This window comes from Podarcis melisellensis (genome assembly GCF_964234715.1).
Source record: "Podarcis melisellensis genome assembly, chromosome: 15".
NCBI lineage: Eukaryota > Metazoa > Chordata > Lepidosauria > Squamata > Lacertidae > Podarcis > Podarcis melisellensis.
Genome location: NC_138532.1, coordinates 19,944,845 through 19,972,261, shown reverse-complemented (window position 1 = coordinate 19,972,261; position 27,417 = coordinate 19,944,845). Strand labels below are relative to the sequence as shown.

General features: G+C 45.6%; 1 protein-coding gene across 3 annotated transcripts in view; it reads right to left on the bottom strand.

Annotated features, from left to right (window-relative positions):
• Positions 1-27,416, bottom strand: part of LOC309357588 (alpha-1,2-mannosyltransferase ALG9-like) — a 33,009-nt gene extending 5,593 nt beyond the window's left edge. The window contains exons 1-16 of one of the 3 annotated variants that reach the window (XM_081889855.1): positions 26,576-26,735; positions 25,709-25,903; positions 24,400-24,556; positions 23,497-23,700; positions 22,466-22,624; positions 15,490-15,628; positions 15,047-15,181; positions 14,322-14,392; positions 13,192-13,280; positions 11,168-11,303; positions 10,052-10,139; positions 9,330-9,435; positions 5,419-5,541; positions 2,707-2,861; positions 1,904-2,033; positions 841-988 (exon numbers count right to left, since the gene is read on the bottom strand). In XM_081889855.1, the coding sequence (XP_081745981.1) occupies positions 841-988; positions 1,904-2,033; positions 2,707-2,861; positions 5,419-5,541; positions 9,330-9,435; positions 10,052-10,139; positions 11,168-11,303; positions 13,192-13,280; positions 14,322-14,392; positions 15,047-15,181; positions 15,490-15,628; positions 22,466-22,624; positions 23,497-23,700; positions 24,400-24,556; positions 25,709-25,892 (2,024 nt within the window). In that variant the 5' untranslated portion in view covers positions 25,893-25,903; positions 26,576-26,735. Of the gene's footprint in view, positions 1-840; positions 989-1,903; positions 2,034-2,706; positions 2,862-5,418; positions 5,542-9,329; positions 9,436-10,051; positions 10,140-11,167; positions 11,304-13,191; positions 13,281-14,321; positions 14,393-15,046; positions 15,182-15,489; positions 15,629-17,058; positions 17,334-20,497; positions 21,869-22,465; positions 22,625-23,496; positions 23,701-24,399; positions 24,557-25,708; positions 25,904-26,575; positions 26,736-27,392 lie in introns of those variants that run through there. The other 2 variants (XM_081889854.1, XM_081889853.1) reach the window with 2 other exon arrangements.
• Position 27,417: the final 1 nt, after the last annotated feature.

Here is a 27,417-nt window from a genome sequence, read left to right as displayed (position 1 = left end):
TCAGTGTCACCATGAAAAGCTAAATGCAAAGCTGTGCTAATCAGTAGCACACACAACACACCCAGCCAAAAAAAATCCCACTTAAAATTCTGTCTTCAGCCAAACCAAAGTACATTACTGTAGGAGCTGGATTTGGCCATCTGCACTACCTGAGCAAATCTGAATCATGTCTCATCTTTTGAAAAGTCATTTTCTGCAATTATTTGCATAATGGATGCAGATGAGGGGAGGAGCAAGGAGCTCACAGAAGCTCCTGTCCCCTTTGTATTAGCCATGAGGCCTAGAAACCTTGCTTTGTGGGGTTTTTTTTAATCCTGAAGTGGGTTTTATAGGAAACTGAATTCTGCTCCTAATTCCACAGTTTGCTTTTTTTTTTTTTTTTTTTGCTGCAGTCCTGCAAAATTACTTGTTTCATAAATTTATTTACTGCTTGATTGTAAAAAACAAGCAAACATTCTCAAAGCGGTTTACAAAAAGAATTGAGCAATAAATATATTAGTAAAAAAATATATGAAACATTCGAAAGATGAAACCTGGCAATAAACCAAAAACACATCAAAATTGCAACCTCAACACAACACAACACTGCCCAGTGTTTAGGTCACAATGTCCAGGTCCTCTCTCCATCTCACCGGCCTCAACACCTTCCTTTGATTCCTGCAGTGGCCAAAAGCAACCCAGTTCTCATCACCATCAGTGAGCCTGGGGAGCTTGGCCACTGCAGCTGCTAATGAGGTCCACCCAAGTATTTACTCCTGGTCTATGCACAAATTGGTTATCTATGGTGATGAACAGCACCTGCATCCTTGTGGGATAAACCCTGTTTGTGCCTTGACTTACTTATCTGGCAGGAGGAAGCTGCTGGGGAAACGGTGCCATTCCTTCCCCACACAAACGTGAACTGGCCTCCCCTCTGGCACAGTGTGGATAGTGGGATCAGTGGCGATTCTGTGGAATTCTGGGTACAGGTCAAGGGGCCCATGGTAACCTAAGAGGAAGAGACACCGTAAGTGGAAAAAAAGGAAGATTTGGCTGTGCCTTTGTGCCTAAACAATTTTAGGAACCCCTTCAAGTCAGCATGAGCTTCCCTGAGCTATGATAAACTGCGAAAATGCCCTTCCCTTGCACTCAACAAAGTGAACCAGAAATTTACACTTTCGAAAATGCCTTGTAAGGAGCCAAGCCACCGGCCCATATAGCTCAGCACTTTATCTACTAGGGATAGAAAACCTCTGGAACTCCAAATATTGGACTACACCACCCAGCATCTCTGACCATTAGTAATGATGACTGGGGTTGATGGGAGTGGGAGTCCAACAGGCTCCAACCAGCAGTGGCTCTCCAACATTCAGTCAGAAGTCAAGACTCTCCCAGTCTTACTTGAAATGCCAGAGACAGTATCTAAACCAGAGACTTCCCCAGTTTCTTAGCCACTATGCCACACCAGCTCTTATGATAAGGCCTCTTAACTTCAAAAGGGGCTCCTGCATGTGCTTTGCTAAGCATCCTAGGTTAGCTACCCAATTTCAGAACACACCTGAAGGATTTTACATTAAATCCCAAAGGCTATGGGTATCCTTAAATCAGGAGAGAAGCAAAAGGGGAAGGAGAGAAAGAATCAAAAGAGTTGTTCAAATCCCATGGCTACCACCAATATTAACCACCAGCACAGACCAAAAGGCCTGAAAGACTCCCAAAAGATAGCTACGCTCAGACTTTGGCAAATAGGAATTCCAAAAGTGGTGATTCAGCTACCAAGAATGCCATTCTCTGCAGATGGTCAGGTGTCTCCTGCTCCATGGTTTCTGGATAAGGGAGGAGTAAGCGACCCCTGAAATGCATTACGATGTTTGTTTGTCCACCTGGGACTAATAAGGAGCAGGGCAGCCTCTCCAGAACCAACCTCTGAACAAAGCTACGGAGCGCGACAAGGACAGGAGCCCAAAGACAAAGATGGTCCCCAGGGCCAGCCAGTTTGAAGAGACCGTGTAGTGCTCCAGGCGGTAACGTTGAAATATGAAGTGGTAACATTTCTATGGAAGGGGAGAGAGAAAAGCAAAATATGAATGTCATTTAGACTACAACAAGGGGAGGCGGGGAATAGAGCTCATTTCAATAACCCAGTGGTGGAAGATGGTGGCCGCTGCAAAGAAGCCTCTAACAGCCTTTCCATAAGATTATATTTCTGCACAAGTTCGTGAAATACAAAGCGGAATGGGATGGTGCAGCTGGCGCTCTCCAGATGCTGCCATCATCCCTGGCCACTGGGGCTGAAGGAGTTGTGGCTCAAAACATCTGGAGGGTACTGGGTTGGCAAAGGCTGCACAGGAGCATCACTGGGAGACAACAGTGTGGACTTACTTTGGTGCCAGCTGCCCACTTTTATACTTTTTTTTGGCACAACCCCAGACCAACTTTGTGAGCTCCCAGCCCAGGACTCCTGTGTGCAGCTGGGACCACAGGAAGAAAAAAGCTCCTTGTGTGTTCCTGGATAGCACAGATTCCTGCAACCCCCCCCCCCTCTCTCTCTCTCTCTTACTATTGCTTCATGCCAACTCTTGAGGATACATGGAAAGCTCATGCGTCAAGTAGGGAACTCAGAGCAAGGTGGTGAAGGGGGAACCACTTAGCATGAACATGGCTTTGCTTAGGTGTGGGCCCTCTCCACCTGCACCCACACTCAGCCATCGCCACCCCCAAACGCACCTGAAGGGAAGAGAGTCCTACAGCACCACATAGGCAAATGAGTGGGTAGATGGGATACAGAAACCTCTCTTCTTTGTGAGGCTGGCTGAAGAAAATCAGGATCCAGATGTACATGGGAGAAAGCGTCAGCCAGTAAGGCCGTCCCAGATTCTGAACTGGAAGAAACAAAAAAAAGGGGGGTTAGCTCCAGGATGGGAGAGGCTCAAGGACAACCAAGGCATTTGGTTCAGGACCCCACCACACCCTTATCTTGGAATGCAGCACTTTGCTGTTTATTTCAGCTCTCTGTTGGGCTTTTGGGTGGGGAAATCTGATGCGGGCTTCACAGGCTGAGTACACACTATGCCTTTAAAGCACATTTGATGAATGTTTTCTCCCTCAAAGAATCCTGGGAAATGTAATTTGTTAAGGGTTGCTGGGAATTGTAACTCTGGGAGGGTGACCATAATTCTTTTAGGGAAATAATGAGTGTACTTTAGCGGTATACACAGTCAGACATGAAGGCACTGTAACTCTGAAGACCACCACTGGCAGGGGAGAATCACTCCTTCATGCTCTGTTTGTGAGCATCCATCTGGCTGCTGCTAGAAATGGAAAACTGGGCTAAGGAAACCCTTGGTCTAATCCAGAAATGCCCCTCTTGCATCATCATCAGGCATGACCCAGCTTTATGGAGCTTGCTTTATGGAGCTCTGATGTGAACCCTGAGCTGCATAGGTACAGGGGCTTCTGCCATTTCTCCTCAGTGCCAGTGAAAGTGCCTGGCACACAGCTACTAAATGCATCTAAAAGCCACCTGATCTTGGGCAAAGGTATATGATTAATTCATATACCTCAAATTTCACAAATAAATACTTTTCCCCCAGGCTTATAAGCAGAGCGATAGGAAAAACGAGAACAGTCTTTGATTTACCAGCTACCTGGTAGGTGTTGTAGAAGTTCATCCAAGGGGGAATTCTAAGGAGCCTAAGATGTTGAAAGAAAAATGTGCTTGCTTAGGGGCGGGCACTTCTAAAACCTCCAATGCTTTGTTACGGCAGCGACAGAGTACACCGAGAACTCTGAACGCACATTCTCTCTCTTGAAGGAAAACAAAACCAAGGCACCCCCTCGCTTGTCTCCCCTCGAATGAAGCAGGAAGTCATTTATTTGGAAGTAACAGCAATTACTTCAATTTGCAAGGGCTGCAGAGGCAGCTCAATATATGTCAAAATCCTGAATTGCCCCCAAAAGGAAAAGCTTGGGGTGTTAAAGCAATTCAGGATTGCATAGCGCTTCACGAAGCCCGTGAGAACAAGGCGTGCAACTGAAGGGACCCCCCCTGCCGCCGCTTCGGGACACAATCTGCTAAGCAGAAAGGCATGAAATGGGTAGTTACAGCAGCCTCCACTACTGGGCTTGGCTGGCAAGACGCCTTTATGTTTCCCACAGTGCATGCGGCGCCCTCTGCAAAATGTGAGCGCTTAGTGCACTCTAGTGGACATCCCTGGAAGTACAAGCCTTCATTTCAAAGATGGGCAAGACAGAAAGACAAACATGGCCCACCAGTAGACCACTGGTCAGTATCTGGCAGACACCCCCCTCCCCAGTGCCCCACTGGTTTCTGGGAATTTTTTGTTTGTTTGTTTCAAAACAAAGAATGCTGGAGTTTTTCAGAGCTTTGTCTGATCCAGAATAGCATTCCTTGTGCTGTTAAGCAGGTGAGCCTTCTCAGGAACACCTAGCAGGAACAAGTTACACCTAAACCATTTAGAGATCCAGAGTATATGCTCCCACTTTTAAAAATTCACTCACATCAGTGACCTCCAGGGATGCTAGTAACAAATAAATACACTGGGCCACAGCAGATTGAAGCCAGCCCACCCCTGTGGAAGACCAGGCTGGGGTTTCGAGTTCCTCTACCCTCATGGTGTTTTTCAAAACTAAAATGTGCAAAGAAGGAATTTGTGTGTCTGCCCTGTGGCAAAGCTGGGCTGCTGCCATTTGCAAGTTGTTTAACTTCTATAAATACTGGATAAGCAAGACTGCAGCTAGCAAAGAAATTATTTTTTAAAAAAAGTAAAATAAACATTTCTGAGGCATCAGGGCAGTAGGGGACTAGGCAGGGGTTTTTGATGCTTTTTTAAAAAAAGCAGTCCTGATTGGAGAACTGGTGCCCTTTGATTGCACACAGCCACTGACATACAGAACAAGAATTTCAGAATGGGGGGAGAAGAAAACAGAAAGCAGCAAGGTTGCATAAGCAAGGCACACTTCATTCATGTTAAGTACTTATACTCTGCTTTTAAATTTAACAAAAAGCTTCCAAGGTGAGTAACAGCCACCAGCACTAGCCAGAGAAGAAGATACAAGGAGTTGCAGGCAGACATCAAAGTTCCTGCTCCCCAGCCTTTGGAAAGTCCTGCTCAAGCTCTACTTGGACTTCCAGGATTCCAGCAAAAGCAACCTCAAACTTCTAATGCTTTTCTGGCGGTCATAGGGGCTAGAATCCTACTTCATTTTTTTGTGGCGGGTAATAGCAGGTTCTCGGCACACGAAATTCCGCCTAAGGTTCCCTGACTGCCCTGTCCTTCTGTGGCTGCTCTGAACACTTGCAGTCAGGAAGGATTTGGCCAATTCCACCAAATGAAGTTGCGCTTGCAAGCAAGCTGTCGCCTGACAGTCATACCATAGCTTCCAGCTGAGCTCCCAAAAACACACCGCAGCACTCACCATGAAATTTCTGCAGCAGACTTTCCATGAGGGAGGTCAAGGGTAAGGCCAGGAGTGCCAGCACAAAGGCCACGTTGAAGTTCAGAAAGCCATTTATGAAGTAAAAAGACCAGGGCTCTGTACCTAAGGGAGGCAAAGAGAGAAGAGAAAATTGGGAGGGGGCGGAATGTTGCAAAGGTGTAATATTTCCATACAGACTCCTGAAGAGGGCTCGTGATGCCCTTCTGCAGTCAGGGCCTATCACTTGAGACAGAGACTCTCCAAGGCAATAGCAAAGTTCTGGACCCAGCAATTCCTCAGGCCTCTCCAGAACATAAAGAGCAGCCCTCTAGCCAAAAGGTCCAGCAGATGCCTCTGGGAATCCCACATGCTGGGCCTGAATGCCACAACTTTCCCCCATGGTTCCTCCCCAGCACCCGTTATTTCAAGATATACTGCCTCTAGAATTGGTGGCTTCCTATAGCCATCAAAACCAATAGCCATTATATCCTCCTTACACATTACTTTTTATTTTTAACCTCCTTGTTTATTTGCTTGTTTTAAGTGTTCACCTAAGATGTAAATGTGACGTTCAGGTGTGAACATTCATATCGGACAGAGATGTTTGTCAAGAGAGCAGGGATGAAGTGCAGCTCACTTTTAAGGGGGGGGACAACCCATGGTAAACACAGGCTCCTTGCTCGGCAACACCTGAAATGACAACTGGCAGTCTGCAAATTTCAACCAGGTATAGTATCTAGCAAGAGTCCAATTATTATTTTTCCCTCAGACCAGGTTAATACGTCCTGTAACATGCTGGCCGTAATTATTTATCATTGCTCCTTTTTCTTCACATATCAGCCTTCCCCAACATGGTGCCCTCCGGAGGCTTCAAATTGCAACAGCCATGCCGGTTGGGGCTGATGGGAGTTGTTCTTCAAAACATCTGGAGGGCACTAGTTTGGGGAAGGCTGTCACACAGAGTCATGCAGAAAGGGGAAAGGGTGCCTTGCTCTTGGGGTCTTCAGCAATTCCAAGGCAGCTGACCTTCCCCCCACCTGCCATGGCAAAGAACGAACGGTTCTTCTTTCTCTTCCTCCACCCCTTTAATTCTTTAGCAAAGGTGCTTTCCCAATTTAGAAGGCTTGGCAGAGGCACAGGAGATTCAAGGGATTAGAATAGTTCTGGGGTAACGCTGCATTGCGTAGTGGAGCTATAAAAAGCACGCAAGGAACAAAAGACATCGCGGTTCCACCTCAATTTAGAACGATTCATCCAGCAGCTGGCTGCAGACAGCCCTGTGAAGCAGACAACCTTCCCGACTTGCTTCAGCTGATCTCTTCTTCTCCTTTAAGACCCATGGCTCTCTCAAGAACAAGGGCAGCCCCCCCTTTAAAGAGGTGCAGAGGGTTGCTGGAGGGAAAATGAGGTTTTCTTCACCCTTCCTAGGCCAATGTGTATTTGGGGAAGTCATGATCCCCAACAGAGCAAAGTCAACAGCCCAAAGGCCAGCAAGACAGTCATCTATTTGTGGGGGTTTCTGAACTTGTGGGTGAACCTTCTCTAGGAACAGAGGCCTGTACCGCCTGCTGCCTATCAGAGACAAAAGTAAAAAGGATGACATTGTGTGTCTTTGCCTTGCTTTCGTCTCCTGGGGGGCTTCTTCAGTAGCAAATTACTACGAGCTTTTGTATCTTTGGAGTGGGGCTTGTTAGGTTTTAGGCCAATATGACCACCACATTACCCAATACTGTTCTAGCACAAGGTAAGAGCATTGCCACTGCTATGTGGATTATCAAGCAGCATCAAAGAATGGAAGCTAAGAAGCACTCCAGTAATGCCAAGAGCCAAGGTCACACTCACTTTAGTCCTCATTGCTTCCTGAAACTAAACCCAAGATTACATTCTTCTCTTACTTCCTTGTCTCCATTTTCCTCTCCTCTGTCAATTGCTATGTTTCTGCTTCTCTTCAAAATTTATATCTGATCCACATTGGGCCTATGTTAGCCATGTCTACTTTGAGTAGGACTAAGGTAAAGGTACAGGGACCCCTGTCCATTAGGTCCAGTCATGGCCGACTCTGGGGTTGCAGCGCTCATCTCGCTTTATTGGCCGAGGGAGCCGGCGTACATCTTCCGGGTCATGTGGCCAGCATGACTAAGCTGCTTCTGGCAAACAAGAGCAGCGCACGGAAACGCCGTTTACCTTCCTGCTGGAGCAGTAGCTATTTATCTACTTGCACTTTGATGTGCTTTTGAACTGCTAGGTTGACAGGAGCAGGGACCGAGCAATGGGAGCTCACCCCGTCACGGGCACTGGCTAAAACCCTTTCTTGGAAGTAGAAAGTATGATGCATTAAACCAGTTCAGGATTCTGCAAGGTGACAGTGGAAAATAAGGGGTTGCATGTACTGGATCAAAACAAGAGCATGGTGATGAGGTTTATGGGCAGCAAAAACAGATGAAAGCAGCGTATCCCAAATTTCAAGGTGCTGGTGTCACATTTTTCACAGCCCGGGTGACAAATATAAATTCCAGCCCTGAGGAATAATTGCAGGAAAAGGAAAAGAGTCTTCTTTTTCTGACCATCAGAAGTCCTCTTTCAAGCCTTGTTTTGTTTCCCCTTGCAAACATTTAGCAGCAGCCATGAGATCTAGAAACTTGCTTTTTAAAAACAAAAATTAAAATGCCAGATTCCATGCCTGAGCACTGAACCCAGATGGATGAGGCAAACACTGAATCTTACTACAAAGTCAGAACAAACAAACAAAATCCATCCAGACACATCCGACCTTGAGTCATCCTTGAGCGTGTGCCTCAGTGACACTGTCTAAACGCACACGGCATTCTGCTCTTCATCGTGTTTCCAGGCGAGACAGTATTAAAGCAGCTCTCTCATTAGCATGAAGATGTTACATAAGCGTCATTCTGAGTAAGACACTTCAGAATTCACTGGTCCCCCGAGGACAGCAGAGCCAGCTCATGCTCATGCATGAAATGTGTAAAGGTCAGGCTCAATACAGTGACAGAGAGAAGAGGCTCCGAGGTCCAACAGTGATGTGTGTCTGGAATCATTGTGCAGAGATGAAGGACTCACAGAAGGACAAAGATCAAGCTGCTGTTACAGCCACAGCCACAGAGCCAGAAGCTGCAGTCTTACATACATCATTGCCTCCCACTCAGAGTCTGGGGAACACCTCCAAGACCTGGGATAACCACTGTCAATACAGAGTAATCAGTATGGAGCTAGCTGAACCCAAAAAGTATGACCCCAATGTAAGACAGGTCCTTATAAAGGAATAAATGAAGGCAGTAACCAACTCAGCCGAAACATCTCACAGGAAACTAAATTTGCTTCCCAACCCGCTGCATAAATGTCCTCATTTTGGACTTATTCACCAGCAGTTTCAGAGAAGGTTAGACTCACCAAAACCCCTATAGTCCACAAATTCCCATAACTACATACTGCCTGCCTGCCTGCTTCCTGCTGTATATTTCAATGAGACCAGCTGTCTGCATGGCAGAAATCCAATTTCAAGTCTGCAGGTGGTGCATCTCTTTACCAAGGTAAAACATCTCTTCTTATGCTTCAGATTAAGTTAAGAAGTTCCAAACTAAGAGCAAGTTCAGGTGTCCCTTGATCCCTCAGAGGCCGCAAGACTGTATCAGCGACTCATGCAGTCTGCTTGAAGTAGTTACGATTTTAAGGACTTGAGTTGAATCTAAGAGGTTTGCTCCCAGATTCCTTCGGAGAGGCTGCTGGGGCTTGCACAACCCAAGTGTTTCACGGTATGGCTGCTAGAGGAAGCTCTGCAAACAGGGCCAGCTCTGGGAACAACCCATAAAACTGTGCACCATTATCACACCTTAGCTTTTGTGGTCCCTACCCAGCACCCCAAAATATTTATGTATGTCCTACAGGTGTGGACTCACCATAAAGATCCGGTCCGTGTGGTGTGAAGACGTTGTACAAGACAATGTTGAGAGGAGTAATCACAAGCTTCCCATAGTGATAACTGTCAACAGCCACCAGGGGCACCTTCATTCAACAAGAAGAACACAGCTGTTTCTAGATTGTCTCAATTCCAGGACAGCACTTGCGTTTCCCACATTTGGAAACCAAGTGAAACAGCGGTGCGGACCAGAACGTAGGGCACAACTACAGGCTGTGGCAGATGCAAGGCTGACACTGAACATAGCACCCTCCCATCAAGTGTGTGTGTACATATACAGCACCCCCCCCAAAAAAACGCTGTAGTTATCACTTCTACCATGAAGGGCATTGCAGTGTATGTTGCCCTCCCACAGCCAACACATTATCTACTGCTGTCAAGGGAGACTTGTTGGAAACACACACTGTGAAGATGCCACAATATGGGAGGAGACATGAACATTACTGCTCCTTCCCAGGGTGCCTATTTTAGCCATAGAGAAAATACCTTCCTGTCCAGAAAGCCATGCAGAAAACAATGGGATATGCCCACATGAATTCACTGAGCAGAATACTCCTTTGGAAGGAAGAGTGGAGGGTCAGAAGTGCAAGAACTGTGGAAAAGAGACCCTTCCTCCTCAGTAACCCCTTTGGAAGAAGTCAGTTCCCATTATACAACACTCCCCTCTGAGTTATTTCTCCACAAATAACTTGGAAAACTCACCAGAAACACTACTAGTGCGACCAGAAACCATCTCAGGAAGCTTCTCCACTTTCTTTTCAGGATGAGGAAGTCCAGGGCAATAGGAAGCCTGGCAAAAGGAGATGCCAAAAATATTCCCATCTCAACTTGGATTTTAAAAACATTTATCAGTTGACCCTTGCACACTCACTCTAGTCCTCCCCCCCAAGCCCCCCAAAACCAACCATGTGGAGCCCCACCCACCTACCTTTGAATATAATCCTGTTTCTAAATTAATCAAGGATGCAAAGGAATTCATTTTTCCCCCTAAGAACAGCAGAGGGAGTAGGGAGTGACATTTATGAATCATGGGAATAGATAAATAGCACTGTAACACCGAGCAGCAAAAGGAACAGAGATAGAAAAAGCATAGTTTGGAACAATTTGGCTGGATAACTTTGGAAATAGAGGACAAAAAAGGGAGGGGTGCAAAGAGCGGAGAGAGGTAAGTTAGAGCAATCCTTTTGGACTAAAAGAGGGAATCCCCTTTCCATGGTGAACATAGCAGGATAAGAGCTACCTGTTATCTCTCCTCTCTCTTTTCTAGGGAAGCACTACTGCTACAGAAACCTACTTAGTGCCTACAAAGCAGTGTCTTAAGGTATCACTTGTGATGGCAGTATGCAAAGTTCTCTGCTCAGAATTTTATAAATCACATGGTGATATAATTTCTTAACTTGAACAATTCCAGTTGCAATAATAGCTGAATGCTTCCAGTTTTACTCTTAACTAATGGAAGCTCTCGCTAATTTTGACGGTACCTCCCACATATTTCTGAAACTTTCCTCTAGCCACCATGGGGTCTAGGAAGTTAATTAAAGAGTTTTCAATAGCTGAGTGTCACAGCACCTGAATGGAATGCGAAACAACCAGGTTCCAAAACACAACATTTACACTTCTTCAAGGAACAACAATTGCGCAGCTACAATCCCAAGCAAGTCAAACATTGCAGCCCTGCGCACAGAGCTATAATAACCTGAGGACAATAGTGAAACTGATCAGACTTGGAGAGACATCATTGTCCTTGCAACTGGCTAGGGCCCAGCTAGAGCTACCTGTCCCTGAATGCTTCCACATTCCCCACTCCCTTTTGCTTACCCAAGTGCTGCACTGAAAGGCCAGCCCACAATGGCTCCTGCAGCCACGCCCAGGACCGCCAGAGAGATTTTATCCATGTACCACCCCGTCATTGCTATTACTGTGCTGTACATGCAGAAGCTGCTGGGGAGGAAGGCTGAAAAGCAAAAGAAGCAAAAAGGAATCAGGGTCTGGGAGAAAGCAGAAAGCATTCAGAGCCCCATAGATGACTTGGGGTCATTTCAGGACTCCTTGTCAGCAGGAGATTTTCTCAGCACAAACCTAAGAACATGTGACATAGGAAAGGAGCTGTAGCTCAATGGGAGAACATCTGCTTTGAATGCAGAAGGTTCCAGGTTCAGTCTCCAGTTAAAACTATTAGATTGGAAAAGAGGGGAAAGTACGCTCTCTGCCCAGGTTGCTGCAAGTCAGAGTAGACAGTACTAGGCTAGATGGGTCAGGGGCTGTACACAATGTAAGACAGATTGGCAGGGGTGGGAGTAAAAAGGTAAAGGTAAAGGTACCCCTGCCCGTACGGGCCAGTCTTGCCAGACTCTAGGGTTGTGCGCTCATCTCACTGTATAGGCTGGGAGCCAGCGCTGTCCGCAGACACTTCTGGGTCACGTGGCCAGCGTGACAAGCTGCATCTGGCGAGCCAGCGCAGCACACGGAACGCCGTTTACCTTCCCGCTGGTAAGCGGTCCCTATTTATCTACTTGCACCTGGGGGTGCTTTCGAACTGCTAGGTTGGCAGGCGCTGGGACCAAACGACGGGAGCGCACCCCGCCGCGGGGATTCGAACCGCCGACCATGCGATCAGCAAGTCCTAGGCGCTGAGGTTTTACCCACAGCGCCACCCGCGTCCCTAGGGGTGGGAGTCCTTGAGGTTATATATGAACCAACATAACGCTTGGAATCCTTCTGCTGGAAAAGGTGATTCTTAAGCAACCTCTTGCTAACTGGAGGCTCATTCTTCATCTCTGGAAATGTTCTGCAACAGATGGTCTCTTTTTATGCCAAGATGCCGGGGGCTCAGGAAGCAAGGCAAGTCCCTTACTCCAGTTACACCTGAGGATCCAGGCTAAGTTCTCCAACAAATAGTAAGGACTCTTGCAGTAAGCAAAGTGAATGCCTTTCATGTTCTGATTCTACTGATCTTAAAACCAGAAACAGTCCTTATGCATTGCTAATTCCACAGAATCTGGATGCACAAAAGTCTGAACTGACTACCTAGTGCAAAATCCAGTGTCCTTTTCAGAATCCTGAAAATCTCAGTATTTATTTTTGTTACCAGTTTCTAGCCCCCATTGGTATGAAGAAAGATTGAAAAGTATATGCCAGAGCTTTCCAAACTTTTCATGTTGGAAAAATAAATAAATAATTGTCCAGTGGCATCTTATAAGACCACCTAAGCTTTCGTGTGCATGCACACTTCTTCAGAAGTGTGTCTGAAGTCTAAAGTGTGTGTCTGTGTATCTGAAGAAGAGTGCATGCACACGAAAGCTTATACCAGAACAAACTTAGTTGGTCTATAAGGTGCTACTGGACATTTATTTATTTATTTATTTATTTATTTATTTATTTATTATTTTTTGCTACGAGTGCGTCAGACCAACACGGCTACCTACCTGAATATTTTCATGTTGGTGACACACTTTTTAGACATGCATCATTTCGCAACACCGTAATTCAGTTTTACTAGAAAACCAGAGGTTAAACTAACCCCTATCCAGGCCTGGGAGGAGTGCAGGAAGTGTTCACACAACACACCTACACACTACAGCCGACACACTAATGGGTTGCGACACACAGTTTTGAAAGCTCTGGTATATGTGAATGTTAGGTGAATCATTCAAACAGCATACAGGGAGCTGGAAAGAGAGAGAAGGAAAGATTTGCCTATACAGACCATATAATTCCCACCTCTCATGCAACCTCTTACCCATCTCTACCCAAAAATGCAAATTCTGCAGGAGAATATCCTTGCCCATCAAAAGTCAATATGAAATCGGTTCCCTAACCCTCAAGCAATTCACTTAACTCACCAGCCGCTGAGCAGAACATCCCAGTGCTGAGTACCAAGAAAGCCAGCATGAGACGACTCACATGCAACCCAAATTTCTTGCACACGGCCCTGGGGAAGTAGGAGGTAAAATAAGCACAGTTCCAGTGCACAAAAAGTCTCATGACCTGCAAAGGCCAAGAACTTGCGAGCACAGCAGACAACAATATGAACCAAAGGCATGGCTCAGAATAAGGCAGCTATGTTTTCAGACCTATCACGTAACTTAGTGACAAAGCAGAGGTGTGTTTTATGCAGCTAAAGGGGGGCTTAGGAGTCTGGGCTGGGAAAGACCCAGGAGTGGGCTAAACAGGCCAAAGACTAGCTCCAGACGAGGTAGCGTCTCCCTCAACTAAAGCAGCCATCTTGCTCTGAAAGAAAATATATTTTGCAGAAAGCTTCCACACCCTTTGTAGCTTGTCTTGGCTGTTTAATTATGTAGTTTTAATGTATGCATACTGTTTTAACATTTTTATGTTAACCACTTGGTGAGGTTTGCCAGAAAAGTAGAAAAAATATCTTACAATAAATAAATGATGAATACAACACAGCTTTAGATGTTAACGGTTTATGGGCACCTCTAAGGTACTAACATGACTTCTGGCCAGTTCTGTACTATGAATCCAGCTACTAGCATACATAGTACCAGGCTTTATATTTCCTTCTCAATAAGTCTTCTGAACTTCTCCATTCAACCCCTACCACCTCTGCCCCCTTATGCCTTTTTGCTGGAGTCTCCCAGCTACATGCCAGTTGAGACTGGTGTGCTGAGGGATACCAGAAGCAGCAGGTTTTGTACAGATAGCAATGCTGAATGGCAGCTCAACGGTAAGACTGTCTCATCTGACAGTTTAATAATGATTTATATCCTAGGCCAACCTACAAAATTGCTCCAGCTCTTAAGATTTCTAACTGAATCAGATCCTTAAGGTGGCTTACAATGTAAGATATGCACACAGAAAACATGCCCAAGATCTCTAGAAATGTACTTGCCCAGTAGTTTATCAAGGCACATTTCTTATATGATGAACTGACAAATTCCCATTCAGTGACAGCTGTGTCAATGGTCATAGTATTCACAACGGTAATAGAGGAAGCACTTTCTGTACTCACTTATAAAAGTAAAGCTCGCAAACACAACTCAGGAAGGCCAGAAGACAGCGCAAGAAGTAGAAGATGAGAACCTAGGATGAACAGTTACAATTACAATGCTTGCAGACAGAGTCAAACTCACATACCCCTGTCCTTATGAGTAAGGACTCATAAAGCCAGAGCTTTCACCAAGATGGACTTGCCCAGACTAAAAAAGAAAGGGATATTTGATTAACAAACAGAATGTTAGGCTGTTTTCGACCCCAGTAAACTGTGGGCAGACCCTTTGCAATGTGCAAACTGGGTGTCTCACACTGCACCAAGGATATAGGAGTCCATGTTAGCAGAAGGGAGGGAAGGAGGTTGGGGGCAGGGGAAGCTTGGGTGAGCCATGGAGGGAGCACCCAGCACATAGATGAAGTCAAGGTATGCCATGGGGGGAGGGGAATATCTTTCAGACTGAGGGCTACCCAACCATCTGAGCAACTTTCTAGGCATCACATACTAGCGGTAGGTGATGGCAGAGGTGGACAGAGCAATGTCTTTGTATTCTAAGCTAGTTTCCACACAATCAAGAGGCATTAGTTAAGTTCAGTGACACATTCCAGGCAGGCAAAAACATTCAAAGAGGGTATGACATAGGGCTGGTGAGGGTGTGTGGCCTTGGGTGATAGCAAGGGCCAGACAGAGAGGGCTGCGTTTGGCCCTGGGCCTGGGATTCCTGACTCCTGAAGTATACACATTACCTTGTTTGTTTGCAGAACTCTGGCGTGGAACAAGGCTGGTAAGGCATGGAGCCACAGGTATGCGTAGGAGCGGATGGCATAGACAGGAGAGTATTCCCATGTCTGGAAGCCTTTACCATAAACAAGGTAGTGCACCTGTAGGACATGTTACAAAATCAAGTCAGAAGGTGTTCCAATTCTCGCTTTAGTAAGATGTGTGCGCACACACACAATGCTAAAAGCTAAGCCAGTTATGAGCAAAAGATTAACAGGAAGAGCAAAGGATTTGCAGTGTCACCCTTAGGAAACATGAACCTGCAGGATCGTGATCCTGCATCACAACAAACCACAGGGTATACCCGGATACCACTACTACTCAATTCAGGAGTGATTAAGGATTTGGGTTGAACATTTATCCCCTTCACACCCCAACAAGGCACTTCACAGACATGAACGAGACTCACAGGTTCCCAGTAGTTAAATGTCTCATCACAGTCGGAGATGTTACTCAGCAGTGCAGCACAGAACCTGGCTGAGATTAGACACTTGAAAGCTGTAGATCCTTCAGGGGCCCAGACATGTCCTGCTTTGCTCCCAGACGACCTAGGGGAGAGCCAAAAAAAGACAGGTGTTAGCCCCATGAGTGGATGATAAGGTGAGGGGATTAGACCAAAGTGGCAAGGTGATTGAAGCTGAGAGAAGGGAAGGGTGCTCAGGGAATCATTCCAGATTTTAAAATGAAGCATTTTTAAACACCCAGAAATACTGCACACATCTAAAAATTCTCACTGTGGAGACGACTGCAGATCATTTCTCACTGATTTGCACATTGATCAGTGAGTGCAGATTCTTCTTCTGACAAAATACTGATCGGCCCAAACTTTGGTTGGCCTATAATCAAGAAGGATGTCATGTCCACCCCACGGGTTGCTAAAGGTTCTTTTCTAAATACCTTCTTGCATGGCTGCTGGCAGGAACAAGAACTGCGTTAGTTTCTTGCTTTGAGGCAGTATCCTGCCTTCAGTTCAAGAAACTATGTACAAGAATGCAAAGCTACACACACCCAAATGGGAGCCTGTGGCATTAGAGAGAAAGAAGTGTGTCTCTCTGCTTCAGAATCCCCCATGAAACATCCCATTTATATGTGGGGAGAACAGCAACACATCCTATTGGTCTTGATGCAGTCTCCATAGAATTGGGGAGAGTCCCACAAAGCTCTTCCTCTGTGTGTGTGTGAATACTACTGACCATGTCTATTTTATATGATGCTGTTATGGGACATGTGTGGTTTTGTTTTGTTTTTTGCAGTGCGGGGAGGCAGCTGAATAGGGTGAGGGAGTTACAAATAATAGGGAGACTCTATCCTCTGGACAATGTCCTCAAGTCTGCTTCATGTCTCCTACAGGATTGAGGGATGTGTTTGTTTATGTGTGTGGAATATGACAGTGGTGGACAGAGATTCAAGGGAGGGAGTTACACGATTCTGAGAGGTGCAATTTTTTTGTGGGAGTCCTTCTACTTCCAAGCAACAATCTGTATCTCAACATGGCTTATATCCATGATGCAACACAGCATTTTACAAAGCCTAAAGCCAGTCAAGTGTCTCCCACCCCTGCTCCACTTCCTTTTTCTTCTTCAAATTCATTTAATTTTTCCAAATTTTGAAATTTACAATCATCCAACAACCAAAACAAAAAGAGAATTCCATCAATTCCATTTCCAAAGCCCCACAGCTCATGACCCTTTGAGCCCGACTCTTAAGGAAGCTTCCCTCAGCCCAATGCCCCCATAAAATAAAAATTAAAAAGTCAGGAAGGCCCTAGTAATTCAGGCGCCACAGGACCCACCCCCACGAGTCCGCCTCGAAAGCAGACTTCCCTATCTGACCCTCCCTCAAATTCCTCGAGGGGACCCCATTTACCTCAGGCAACCCTCCGCCCTATAAAGTGTCTCCGTCCCTCCAAGTCACCACCTAATGGCAGGCCCCCCCCATTATCCTCCTCGCTCACCCCACCCCATTATCTGCCACCTACTCGGCTTTGGTCTCCTCAGTGGCCGGCGGGGGCGCTTCTTCTCGCTGGCGGGAAACGGCAGCCGCCGCTGCCGCATCCCCACCTCCCCCTCGAGGCCGCTGCCGGGGCCCCTTGGCCGCCATGCCGAGTGTGGGCACGAGAACGGCCTCGACGGCAGGCTCCTCCCGGCAGTCAATAGAGGGACACGTCAGAGCTGAAGGTGGCGGTCGCCATGATGGGTCCGGGCAAACAGACACGCGCAAGCGCAGTCTCTTTCCCTGCTGGGGCGCCGGCGGCCGCTAGGAAAACGTGTCTCTCCCTCTCTCAGGGCGAGAAGACTCTATAGAAAGGAGCCGCAGCTGTTACCTTATGCATTCTCAGACTGTACCACTTCACTTTCCAAGTGGGAGGGCCGCTTTTGAACGTGCCCTTTCATGTTGTTTATTATCCCTTGTATGTCATCAGTTAGCAGAGAAATGTTGAGCCTCTCGCTGATGCGCTAGTTTTCTCCTTGCAGGGATGCGGGCTTTTTATCTACATATATATAAATGTGAACGGGAAGTAGTATTCAAAAATGTGACCCCTTCCGTCTTTAGCAGCAAAATCCAGAATTCCACTAACTCACCAAGTAGGGCACTGCTGTGGGTGGCTGCTCAGGTTTTCCACGTGGTGCATGCCCTGGCTTGCTCCCTTCCCTCTCGGGCTGCTTACAGCTGTACCTTTAAAGCACATTCAAAGTACAGCTTCACCCTCAAAGAATTATGGACACTGTGGTTGGCTATAGATTGATGGAAATTGCAATTCAGGGAGTGGTAAACTACGGTGCCCATAATTCTTTGAGAGGGAAATATTCTTTGGATGTGCTTTAAAGGTATAGTGTGTATTCAGTCTCACACCCTCAATGCCTACAAGGGAAATGCCTCACCTTTAGGGTGCCCTTGCTATCCTGGACATGTTTTTACTCAGAAGTAAGTATTTATTGAAGTAAAAACTGCTTCCAGGTAAGTAATTAAAGATTGCAAATGCGCGCACACAGCTGGCAACTTGAGCACAAGATGGTAGTTTTACAGTATGCTCCAGTTGCACAAATGCACTCATTATCTCTCCCCACTCAGCACTGGCAGATAAATCCTAGAATTGCATGCCCAAAGTATGTAGGATTTACTGCTGAGTAAAATGTGTTCAGGACTAATACTTACCTCACTAACCTCCCTACCCTCCTGTGCCCAAACCAAAGTTTGGGCCGATCAGTATTTTGTCAGAAGAAGAATCTGCACTCACTGATCAATGTGCCAATCAGTGAGAATTGATCTGCAGTCATCTCCACAGTGAGAATTTTTAGATGTGTGCAGTATTTCTGGGTGTTTAAAAATGCTTCATTTTAAAATCTGGAATGATTCCCTGAGCACCCTTCCCTTCTCTCAGCTTCAATCACCTTGCCACTTCAGTGTGTGCCTTACAATTTATTTTGTGCCAAGAGTGAGTCTGTGGCTGAGATTCTACGTACATGCAAGCAAGACCCATTTTTTGGGAAGAGACTTGCTTTCCAGTAGATTACCACGACTCAGGGTGGTTTGCATTGCCTAAATTTTATCTGGATCTTGCATACCAGCCATCATTACATGATTTTGCTCTTACTGCATTCAAAAGTTTTCCACACTCCACTTGAAGCAAACCAATGAACAAGGGGGGGGGGGGAATAGAATCTGTCTCCATCTTTCATGCATGTTTGCTGAAAAGTGCATCACCCTGTTCCTATGTATTTATTCACAAGCCCTTCTGAATGTAGTGGAGCTTACGAGTCTTTATAAGCTTGCAACAACGCTATGCCTGTTTACTTGGTCGCATTCAGTGGGGCTTATTATCTGTTTAGTATTACAACATTGGCAGTAAATATCACTGTATGTGCATCTTGAATTCACCAACATCACTGTGCACCACGTGTGCCAATATGAAGCAGGGTAACAGAGAAGTGACTGCATTGGTTTTAAATAAGACCTGAGCTCATCCAAGCTTGTGAGCATCCAGACTGATTGGATTAGTTAAGGCTTGGCTGGCATAAGACCCATTCTCCCTTCTTCCAGCTACCCTGCACAAGCTTAGCAGACTCAAAGGGCTCAGGATTCTGTAACAGTCTCTTATTTTAACCAAAGAAACAACTGTGACAATCCTCTCTAAAAATAAGAAACAGCACTTGCTGATTTAGGTCTTTGCCAGACCTGATTATAAATATGTTGGCATTTTGTTACTCATACTCTTTGCATTCCACCACCTAAAGATGTGGGCATGGCCGAGTCAACATGGTGACATTGCACAGCAAGGTTGGGAAACCTCAGGCCTTTGGACCAAATGTGCCCCTCCAGGCCTCTCTACCTGGCCCATGGGACCCTCCCCAGTCCACACCCCTCTCCACTCCTGCTTTGCACCCTTCTTGAGTGTTTTTGCCTGGGTGAAATGTGCCCTTGAACTCTAATCCTGCTTCTTGCTTGCCTGTATTGTGGACAGGGCAGGGCATGTGTGAGAGAAGAAAGTAGTTGATTGTACAAAGGTAAAATTCACCTTTGTTGCTATACTCACTTTTGCATCTGCCCCCCCCACACCACTAGCATGTGGCCCCTGAAAGGCTGTCCAGAAAGCAAAGTGGCCCTTCAGCTGAAAAAGTTCCCCCACTCCTTCTGTAGTAGATTTTCCTGTATAGAAGCTGCTGTTAATGTTGCAGTCAGCACTTTGGACTCGGATGAGGGAGGCCCAAGGTAAAGTCCCTGGCTCAGCCACAAGCCTTGCTAAGTGAACTTAGGCCAGTTACCATCTCTCAGCCTAGGCAGGTTGTTGTGATGGTTGAATTGTGTGCATTGCCATGAGCCTGTCTGCAGGGTAGCAGAACTGAAATGTAACAACTTCTTTTTTAGTTTATCCTAAAGACTTTGCAGGAATTCCACTTCAGAAATATTACCTCTTCTGATATGCAAACTGAACAGCTTAACCAGGGGTCAGCAAACTTTTTCAGCAGGGAGCCAGTCCACTGTCCCTCAGGCCTTGTGGGGGGCTGGACTATATTGGGGGGGGGATGAACAAATTCCTATGCCCCTCAAATAACCCAGATATGCATTTTAAATAAAAGCACACATTCTGCTCATGTAAAAACATGCTGATTCCTAGACTGTCTGCGGGCCGGATTTAGAAGGCGATTGCGCCAGATCCAGCCCCCGGGCCTTAGTTTGCCTACCCATGGCTTAACCCTATGTACCTTGCAGTTACATCTCCAGTGTTTCCGTTTACTGTATGCCATTCCAAATAAGCAAACGAAGAGTGGATGGGACTCAATTAAACTGCCTTGTATTATTTTCTCTGACCAGCTACAGCCTCCATAAGCTTTTGAACGGGAGCTGGATACAATTACATCGGCCTGCAATGAATAACCTCTTCCAAAAAGAACTCACCGAGAGTGACAAGAGTTAAACAAGGTTTATAAAGTGTTTGACTTTATTGCCTTAAATAGGAAAATAGAAAAAGGTGGTGTATGCACCACCTTCAAGTCCATCCAGCCTTTATGAAAGGCTTGCTACGGTTGGCCTGATGTTAACACACACAGCTAATTTGAATTAGGGAGTCCAACAAAACCTGTCTGCACAGAATGATAAAGAACTACCTAAGTGTCACATGCAGACAGCGCTGTATTTCTTTCCTAAGGTTCATCTGCATCGTTGCCACCTGCTGGCGACTCAGTGCTTTGTCACAAGACTGGTAAGTGATCCTGTAGCAGAGGCTGGTTTGCCCTGTGCCTGGGTGCCGAAAGCTGTCGAGCAGTTGGATAGACACCACTGATTCAGAAGACACACACCTGGCAATGGCATGGAGCTGGGTCTCATTAAACTCTTCTGGTTTCGGAACCCAGAAGCTGACGTCATGAACGTAGGAGACTGGGTAGAGGGAAAAGCTCTTGAACGGACCTAAACGCCCTCCTGCAAACTGATTTAGGAAGCGCTCGTCAGAAGTCCAGAGCATGCGCCAGTCAAAGATTTCACATACATGCATGGCCAGAAGATCAAGGTTCAGCGAAGCACAAACAATTTCTCGATCAATGCTTGTAGGCTGCCACGGCGTTGTACTTACGGTCCCTACACAAAGTTTATTTGGGTCTGGGTCAGAAGTATCAGGGGTCACATTGAAAAAGTACTTTGATTTAAAGAGCTGAAGTTCAGGATTTGCAAAAGTATTTAGCTGTGTCTTTGGCTTGTCCGCTGTACAGTCTAGCTTGAAGCCTGAAGGCTGGAGCAGAGCACATAAAGTACTTGTAAGGTTTTCTGCGAGGAGCTGGCTACACGCTTCTTCTGTGCCCTTATTAACCACACAGATAAAAACAGACTCATGAAAAATGGGCAGAGCATGAGCCAAGAGCTTGCATTTCCTAAATGCCAGCCCGCTGAGGACCAGGAAAGTCCCCAGAGGAAGCTCTCTGTCTCGTACAGTTCTGCGAAGAGAAACAAGAAGGGAAGGTCGGAGACAATAATGTCCAAAGATCCAATCTCTTTCCCAGCTGATCAAGTTGCCACCCTGATCTGTATCATCCCAGGCAGGAAAGCCAGAAGGAAAGGCAAAGGCCTCTGTATCCGCTGCAGTTTTATTAACCACAGACTTGGCTTTTGGGTTATTTTGGGAAGCAGGAACCATCCAAGTGGCATCCAGAGTGGAAGAAGAGCTGTGACGATCTTGGAACATCAAGGAAAGAGAAGCACTCACTTTCTGAACTGGGAAAGACTTGCCAAGCTCATCAGTGAGCTTTTCGTTTATTGTTCTTATAGGATGTTCCGAATTTGTATCCAGGAACCCCCTATTTAAAAACAGGGAAAAAACAACAGAAAGCAATATTCTTAGGCAGGTCATTAAGCTCGGATTTTGTATTTTAAAGAACAGCACTCTGTTCATGTAGCGCCAAAATGTGCAAAGGAGCTATATGATCCTTAGTGAGTTTTGCAGGTGGGAAGACCATCTGGCAGCAAATATTTCTTCCAGATGATCCAAGACAGACAGGACTATTTGTCTTTTGACAGCTAGAGCCCCCTTCCAGCAGTAACGGCAGCAGGATATCGTGTCTCTAGTAGTTCAAAACTACAAAGAGATCCCATGAAGCAGAATTTGAATGCAGCTTTCCCCAGGATTTGGATTCAGCAAACATCCATTAAACCACAATATATTTTATACATTACAAACTTTAGATGAAGATTAGACTGTAACGCCAACCATACCTACGCAGAAGTAAATACTAGTCAATGGAACTTGTATCAAAATTAACATTGTGAGGACTGGTCTAAAGATCACCCCAGGGCTAAGAAAATAAGATGCCTACTGAATTTTCCACAGTCCTCAACTGAGTGACTATGCTGTATATTTATTAACTTCAAATGGGTGCTGAAACTCAGTTACATACCTGTTAATCCTATCTAGAAATATCTCTGGAACAAGGAAGGAAACCAACTTTCCTTCCAGTTCTGTTTGACAGATCATAGGCTTGGGATGCTGAAAAGGCACACTCTGTGTGAATATGTGATTCAAAGCTCCTTCTACATGAAAAGGTTTATCCTGACTCCTGCAAACAAACAAGCCAAGAATGGTTAAATAGACACTCTTTATTCGCACAAGCATAAAACCAAACTATGCTGAGCTACATGATCAACAGTAAACCAATTACAGTGGTACCGCTGGTTACGGATGGGATCTGTTCCGGAGGCCTGGCCGTATCCTGAAAAGTCTGTAACCGGAGGCGCCCTTCTGTGCACACACGCGGCGTGATTGAGCGCTTCTGCACATGCGTGTGGCATGCAGAGCACTTTTGCGCATGCATCCACAGCGAAAGCTGGAAGTATATTACTTGCGGGTTTGCCGCGTTCACTACCCGAAGTTTACATATCCAGAGGGATATAAGCAGAGGTATGACTGTAGATTCAGGGCCTTGGCATAAATGCCAGGCTGGCTGAAAGTAAATGGTGGAAGGAAGGCATGGGAAACTACTGGAGTGCTGACTCTTTCTCCAGCATCTCTGTAGCACTGAACTGGAGATTGAGATCCAATCCATTCCCTCTATCAACTAACCTGATAGAAGTCCTGAGAACCAAAGACAGTTAAAATGCAGCCTTCCCCATCCTGGTGTCCTCCATGAATTTTTAATTTTAACTCCCATTACCCCAACCAGCAAGGTCAGTGAGTCAGGGCTGGTGGGAGTCAGCAGTCAAAAACATCTGGAGGGCACCAGACTGGGAAAGGCTGGTATAAAATATAGCACTCTTTCTGCTAGAGGCAGGAATCTTATACTACAACATTCAGCAAAGAAACTTCCTTGCTGTTTCTTAAACACAGAGGCAGCTTCAGAAGCAAGAGCAGATGCTAATATGCTGGTTACCATGGCAACACCCACAATGACATCTGGAATGCCACCATCTGCTGTGCTGTGCTGCAACTTACCTGTAACCTGTACATTTATATCCGCAAGCATCCCCGATGTTAAATGGATGAATGTCGCTCAAAATAAATCCTGCCTCTGCTGCCATAGCCACTACTTGCCAGCTGTTATGCCATTCCCTCACAGGCTGGTCTGCAGGGGTACCACCCTGCCCTCTGCAAAGTGCCACATGGACCTCGCCTTTCTCTGCCAGGACTTCTGCACAGCTGGAAAAGGAACAGAGGAGTGATGGGTAACATTCTTTTGTGCCTGAGGCAACACTCTGCTACCTTATTGAGCTGCTTCCAAGAAGTCCTTGAATTGTGTTGCTTTTAGCAATATATTAGGGGGTGGGGGAAGAAGGATTGTGAGAGTTGCACTTTGAGAGGGGAAAGAGTGTGTTATATGATTGGTTACTGTGCTTGGGCAGGTATGACAAGAAACTTTCAGCAAAAGAAAGATTACAAAGAGAGGGAAACACATAGTGCTTATATTTTCTCACTAGACCTTATCAGCTCCAAATAGGATCTTTATAGTTCCTCTAACTGGAGGTGCTGGAAAACTTGCAAAAATGAATAGGAACTCCAAGGCGCAGAATTATTAGTTCTCTGCCCATCACCTCTTGCATGAAAACCCTGGTGCATTTCCCCTACTTATACAGACCATCTGCTACCACACTGCCTCATTGCACAAAACAGCCAATTGCAACAAAGCATTTATTTGTATATAGTGTTTAAAAGAAAGCACATCAACTAAATATGCCTGCCTGTATAAAACCAGAACATCTGAACTTAGCTGGCTCACATTTATAGCCACTTTATAATGAGGAGACAGGTTTTGTTGTAAGGTAGCAACATCAACTGAAATTAACACACACCATCTTCCCGGTAACAAGAGTACATTGACATGGTTCATTTTGGCCTCACCTAAAGAAAAACCTGGCAAGAAGCTCCCTGTTCTTTTTCACTCCAGCTTTTCTCCCACAGTGGGGGAAGTTGAAATAAATGCAATCAAATTTCCAATCAGCTGGCAAAAAATGCTCCTTCAGTTTTGTGCAGTCAACACAAAAGAGAACTTTAGCACCTGGAATGGTAAAAGAAAAATGATATGTAAGATACTAGGAGATCATGCAATACACACTTTAATGGGCACTTGAAAAAGGCAGAATCTTTATTATTATCATTATCTTAATGAGACACTGCCTGGAAGGGTATTCCCAATGCAACAAAGGTAACAACTGAAAGCAAATTTATATATTCTTTAGGCTTGAATTTGCAGGGTCCTCACCCAATACCCACATCACAGTTCCTTGCTTCAGGACAAGGTCTTCCACAAATTAATTCACCTAAACCTGATTGTTGTGCCCACAAGTACACAGCAGATACAATAAATAGCTTCAAGTGACTCAAGAAGCAAGTCAAGCTAGACTGAAACAAGATCCTTTCCAGCTCTCTAAATGTGCCAAGAATGTAGATGACAATGCTGTAACCAATTCCTTTTGACTGTGTGACTGTGGCCTGGCTATGGTGGAGCCATGATTTGTTTTCATTTAACTGCTCTGGGAAGTCACTGAACAAGTGGAACAACTTCCACAAGCACAATCCAATTTTTCCTCTACCTCCTACAGTTTCTAATAATGTTTTTATTTTCAATTTTCTTCAACTTGCTCTAATCAGATATTGTGAAAATGCAACCATGGCTTCTGCACACCATTCATTTCCCTGGTCCCTTAATCCTGCTTCTTCCATCTCACCTACTGCAGGGCAAGTCCAACTTGCTATAAAGAGGAGAACAGATGTTACTTATTTAGAAGGTTTACATGTCTAGGCAGGATCCTAGCAACCCCATTTATCCTGTGGCATCCCAGCAACCCCATTATCAGAGGAGAAGAAGAAGAGTTTGGATTTGATATCCCGCTTTATCACTACCCGAAGGAGTCTCAAAGCGGCTAACATTCTCCTTTCCCTTCCTCCCCCACAACAAACACTCTGTGAGGTGAGTGGGGCTGAGAGACTTCAAAGAAGTGTGACTAGCCCAATGTCACCCAGCAGCTGCATGTGGAGGAGCGGAGACGCGAACCCGGTTCACCAGATTACGAGTCCACCGCTCTTAACCACTACACCACACTGGCTCTCCCAAGAAGCCAATTTGCTCTGGTGAAAATAGTTCAACAACAGCCATCAGAAAATATGCAACAAACAAGTTTTCTTTTTTGATTTTTCTTCTTCCTTTTACCTCTGTCCCTCAGATATTGTATGTTGGACTTGGCAACAGCTTGTCTAGTTGCAGTAGCTTCACTCTCATAGCAAGTAGCAACAATGTAAGCCTCACAACTCCTTGCTTCACACAAACTGGCAGAGAAGGAAAAGTTTCCTTCTCCAACTAGGAGGAGACAGGGCTGGTGATACAGAGGCCTCATGGTGGCAAAACCTTAAGTGGAGAGAAATGTAATAAAAACAATTATTATTATTTATATCCCGTCCATCTGGCTATGTTGCCCCAGCCCCTCTGGGTGGCTTCCAACAACATGTAAAAACATAATAAAATGTCAGGCATTCAAAACAAAAAATATAGGAATCAGGCTGGTTTCAAAAACATCTAGAGTTGTCTCCTGTCAGAAAAAGCAGCATTTGCTAATAATATCCACCAGGCCAGCCTAGCTGCCATGGCAGCAATGTAGAAAATCCTTCGTGCAGGTCAAAAATTCAAGTTCATAAGCAAGCAAGTATTCTAATCTTACTTTAACATACACAAATACATGCTGAAAAAAGGTGTATGGTGACAGGAAGCTGGAGACAAAGCCAAGATGTGAATCAAACTAGCAGCAAGCGGTTTAGATTGTTTCATTAATCATGTTAATTCAATGCCGTGGTTTACCACACCTTCATTCCTTATATTCCCAACACTGCAAATATTCTGTACAATTTTTGTTTTTTAAAAAATACCAATAATGAAGAGTACAGTAAAGATTGAGCATTAAAAAATTAGTACATTTAGAAAAGCGAGTCCTCTTGGCTCTCTAAAGGTTGGATATACAGGTGAGTAGATTCCCCCCTCCTTGAAGCAGTGGTGAGTCGGCATGAGACTGTAGTAACTCAGTACCTCACACTGAGATTAGGGGAGAGATCCAGGGTCAATACCCCGAAGCCATGAGGTGACCTTTCTTCAGCTAGTCCACTCCACTCTGCTGCCCTTCAGCCGCTGCTGGGACTATGATGCCCCTTCATTCCTGACCAGTCCCTTAAAGCTTGTTGTGAGAGAACAAGCTGGAGGAGGTTGAGCTGTTTACACCGCCTTGGAGCTCCTTCACGGACGGGCAGGATATACTGTATGCAGTGCTTTTTTTCCTAAAAAAAATGTTTAGGGTTACTCTCATTTTGACTCAAGAAAATCACAATTTTATAGTTCAATTCGGGAAAAATAAAAAGAGTAAACGGACAAAAGTGCAAAGATTCACAAAATGTTTAGGTGTAGGCGTACCCATGCGTACCCACAGAAAAAAAGCACTGACTGTACATAGCTGTCAACGTTCCCTTTTTTTGCGGGAAATCCCCTTATTCCAGCGCCGTTTCCCGCTGCTATCCCGGATTGTTAGATAACCCGTAGACTGTCCCCGGGACAGGTGAGGCTGCTGACCCCTTATTTTCGAGGCTCCCCGGGACAGGTGAGGCTGCTGATCCCTTATTTTCGAGGCTGCTGAGCCCTTATTTTCAAATCTGAAAGTTGACAGCTATGTGACTGTATGTAAACAAAGAAATAGGGGATTCCTAGGGGGCGTGGCATGTGATTGACCACGTCCCTCTCTTTAGGACCCTCCCTCACGCAGAGGGCATAAAGGAGGCAAATTACTGCTCCCCCCCCCGCCTTTTCCCTTCTTCATCGGGTCTTTTAACCCACTTAGGTCTCCCCGCAAACACACCTTTCCACTCTCCCGAAGCCGGCGT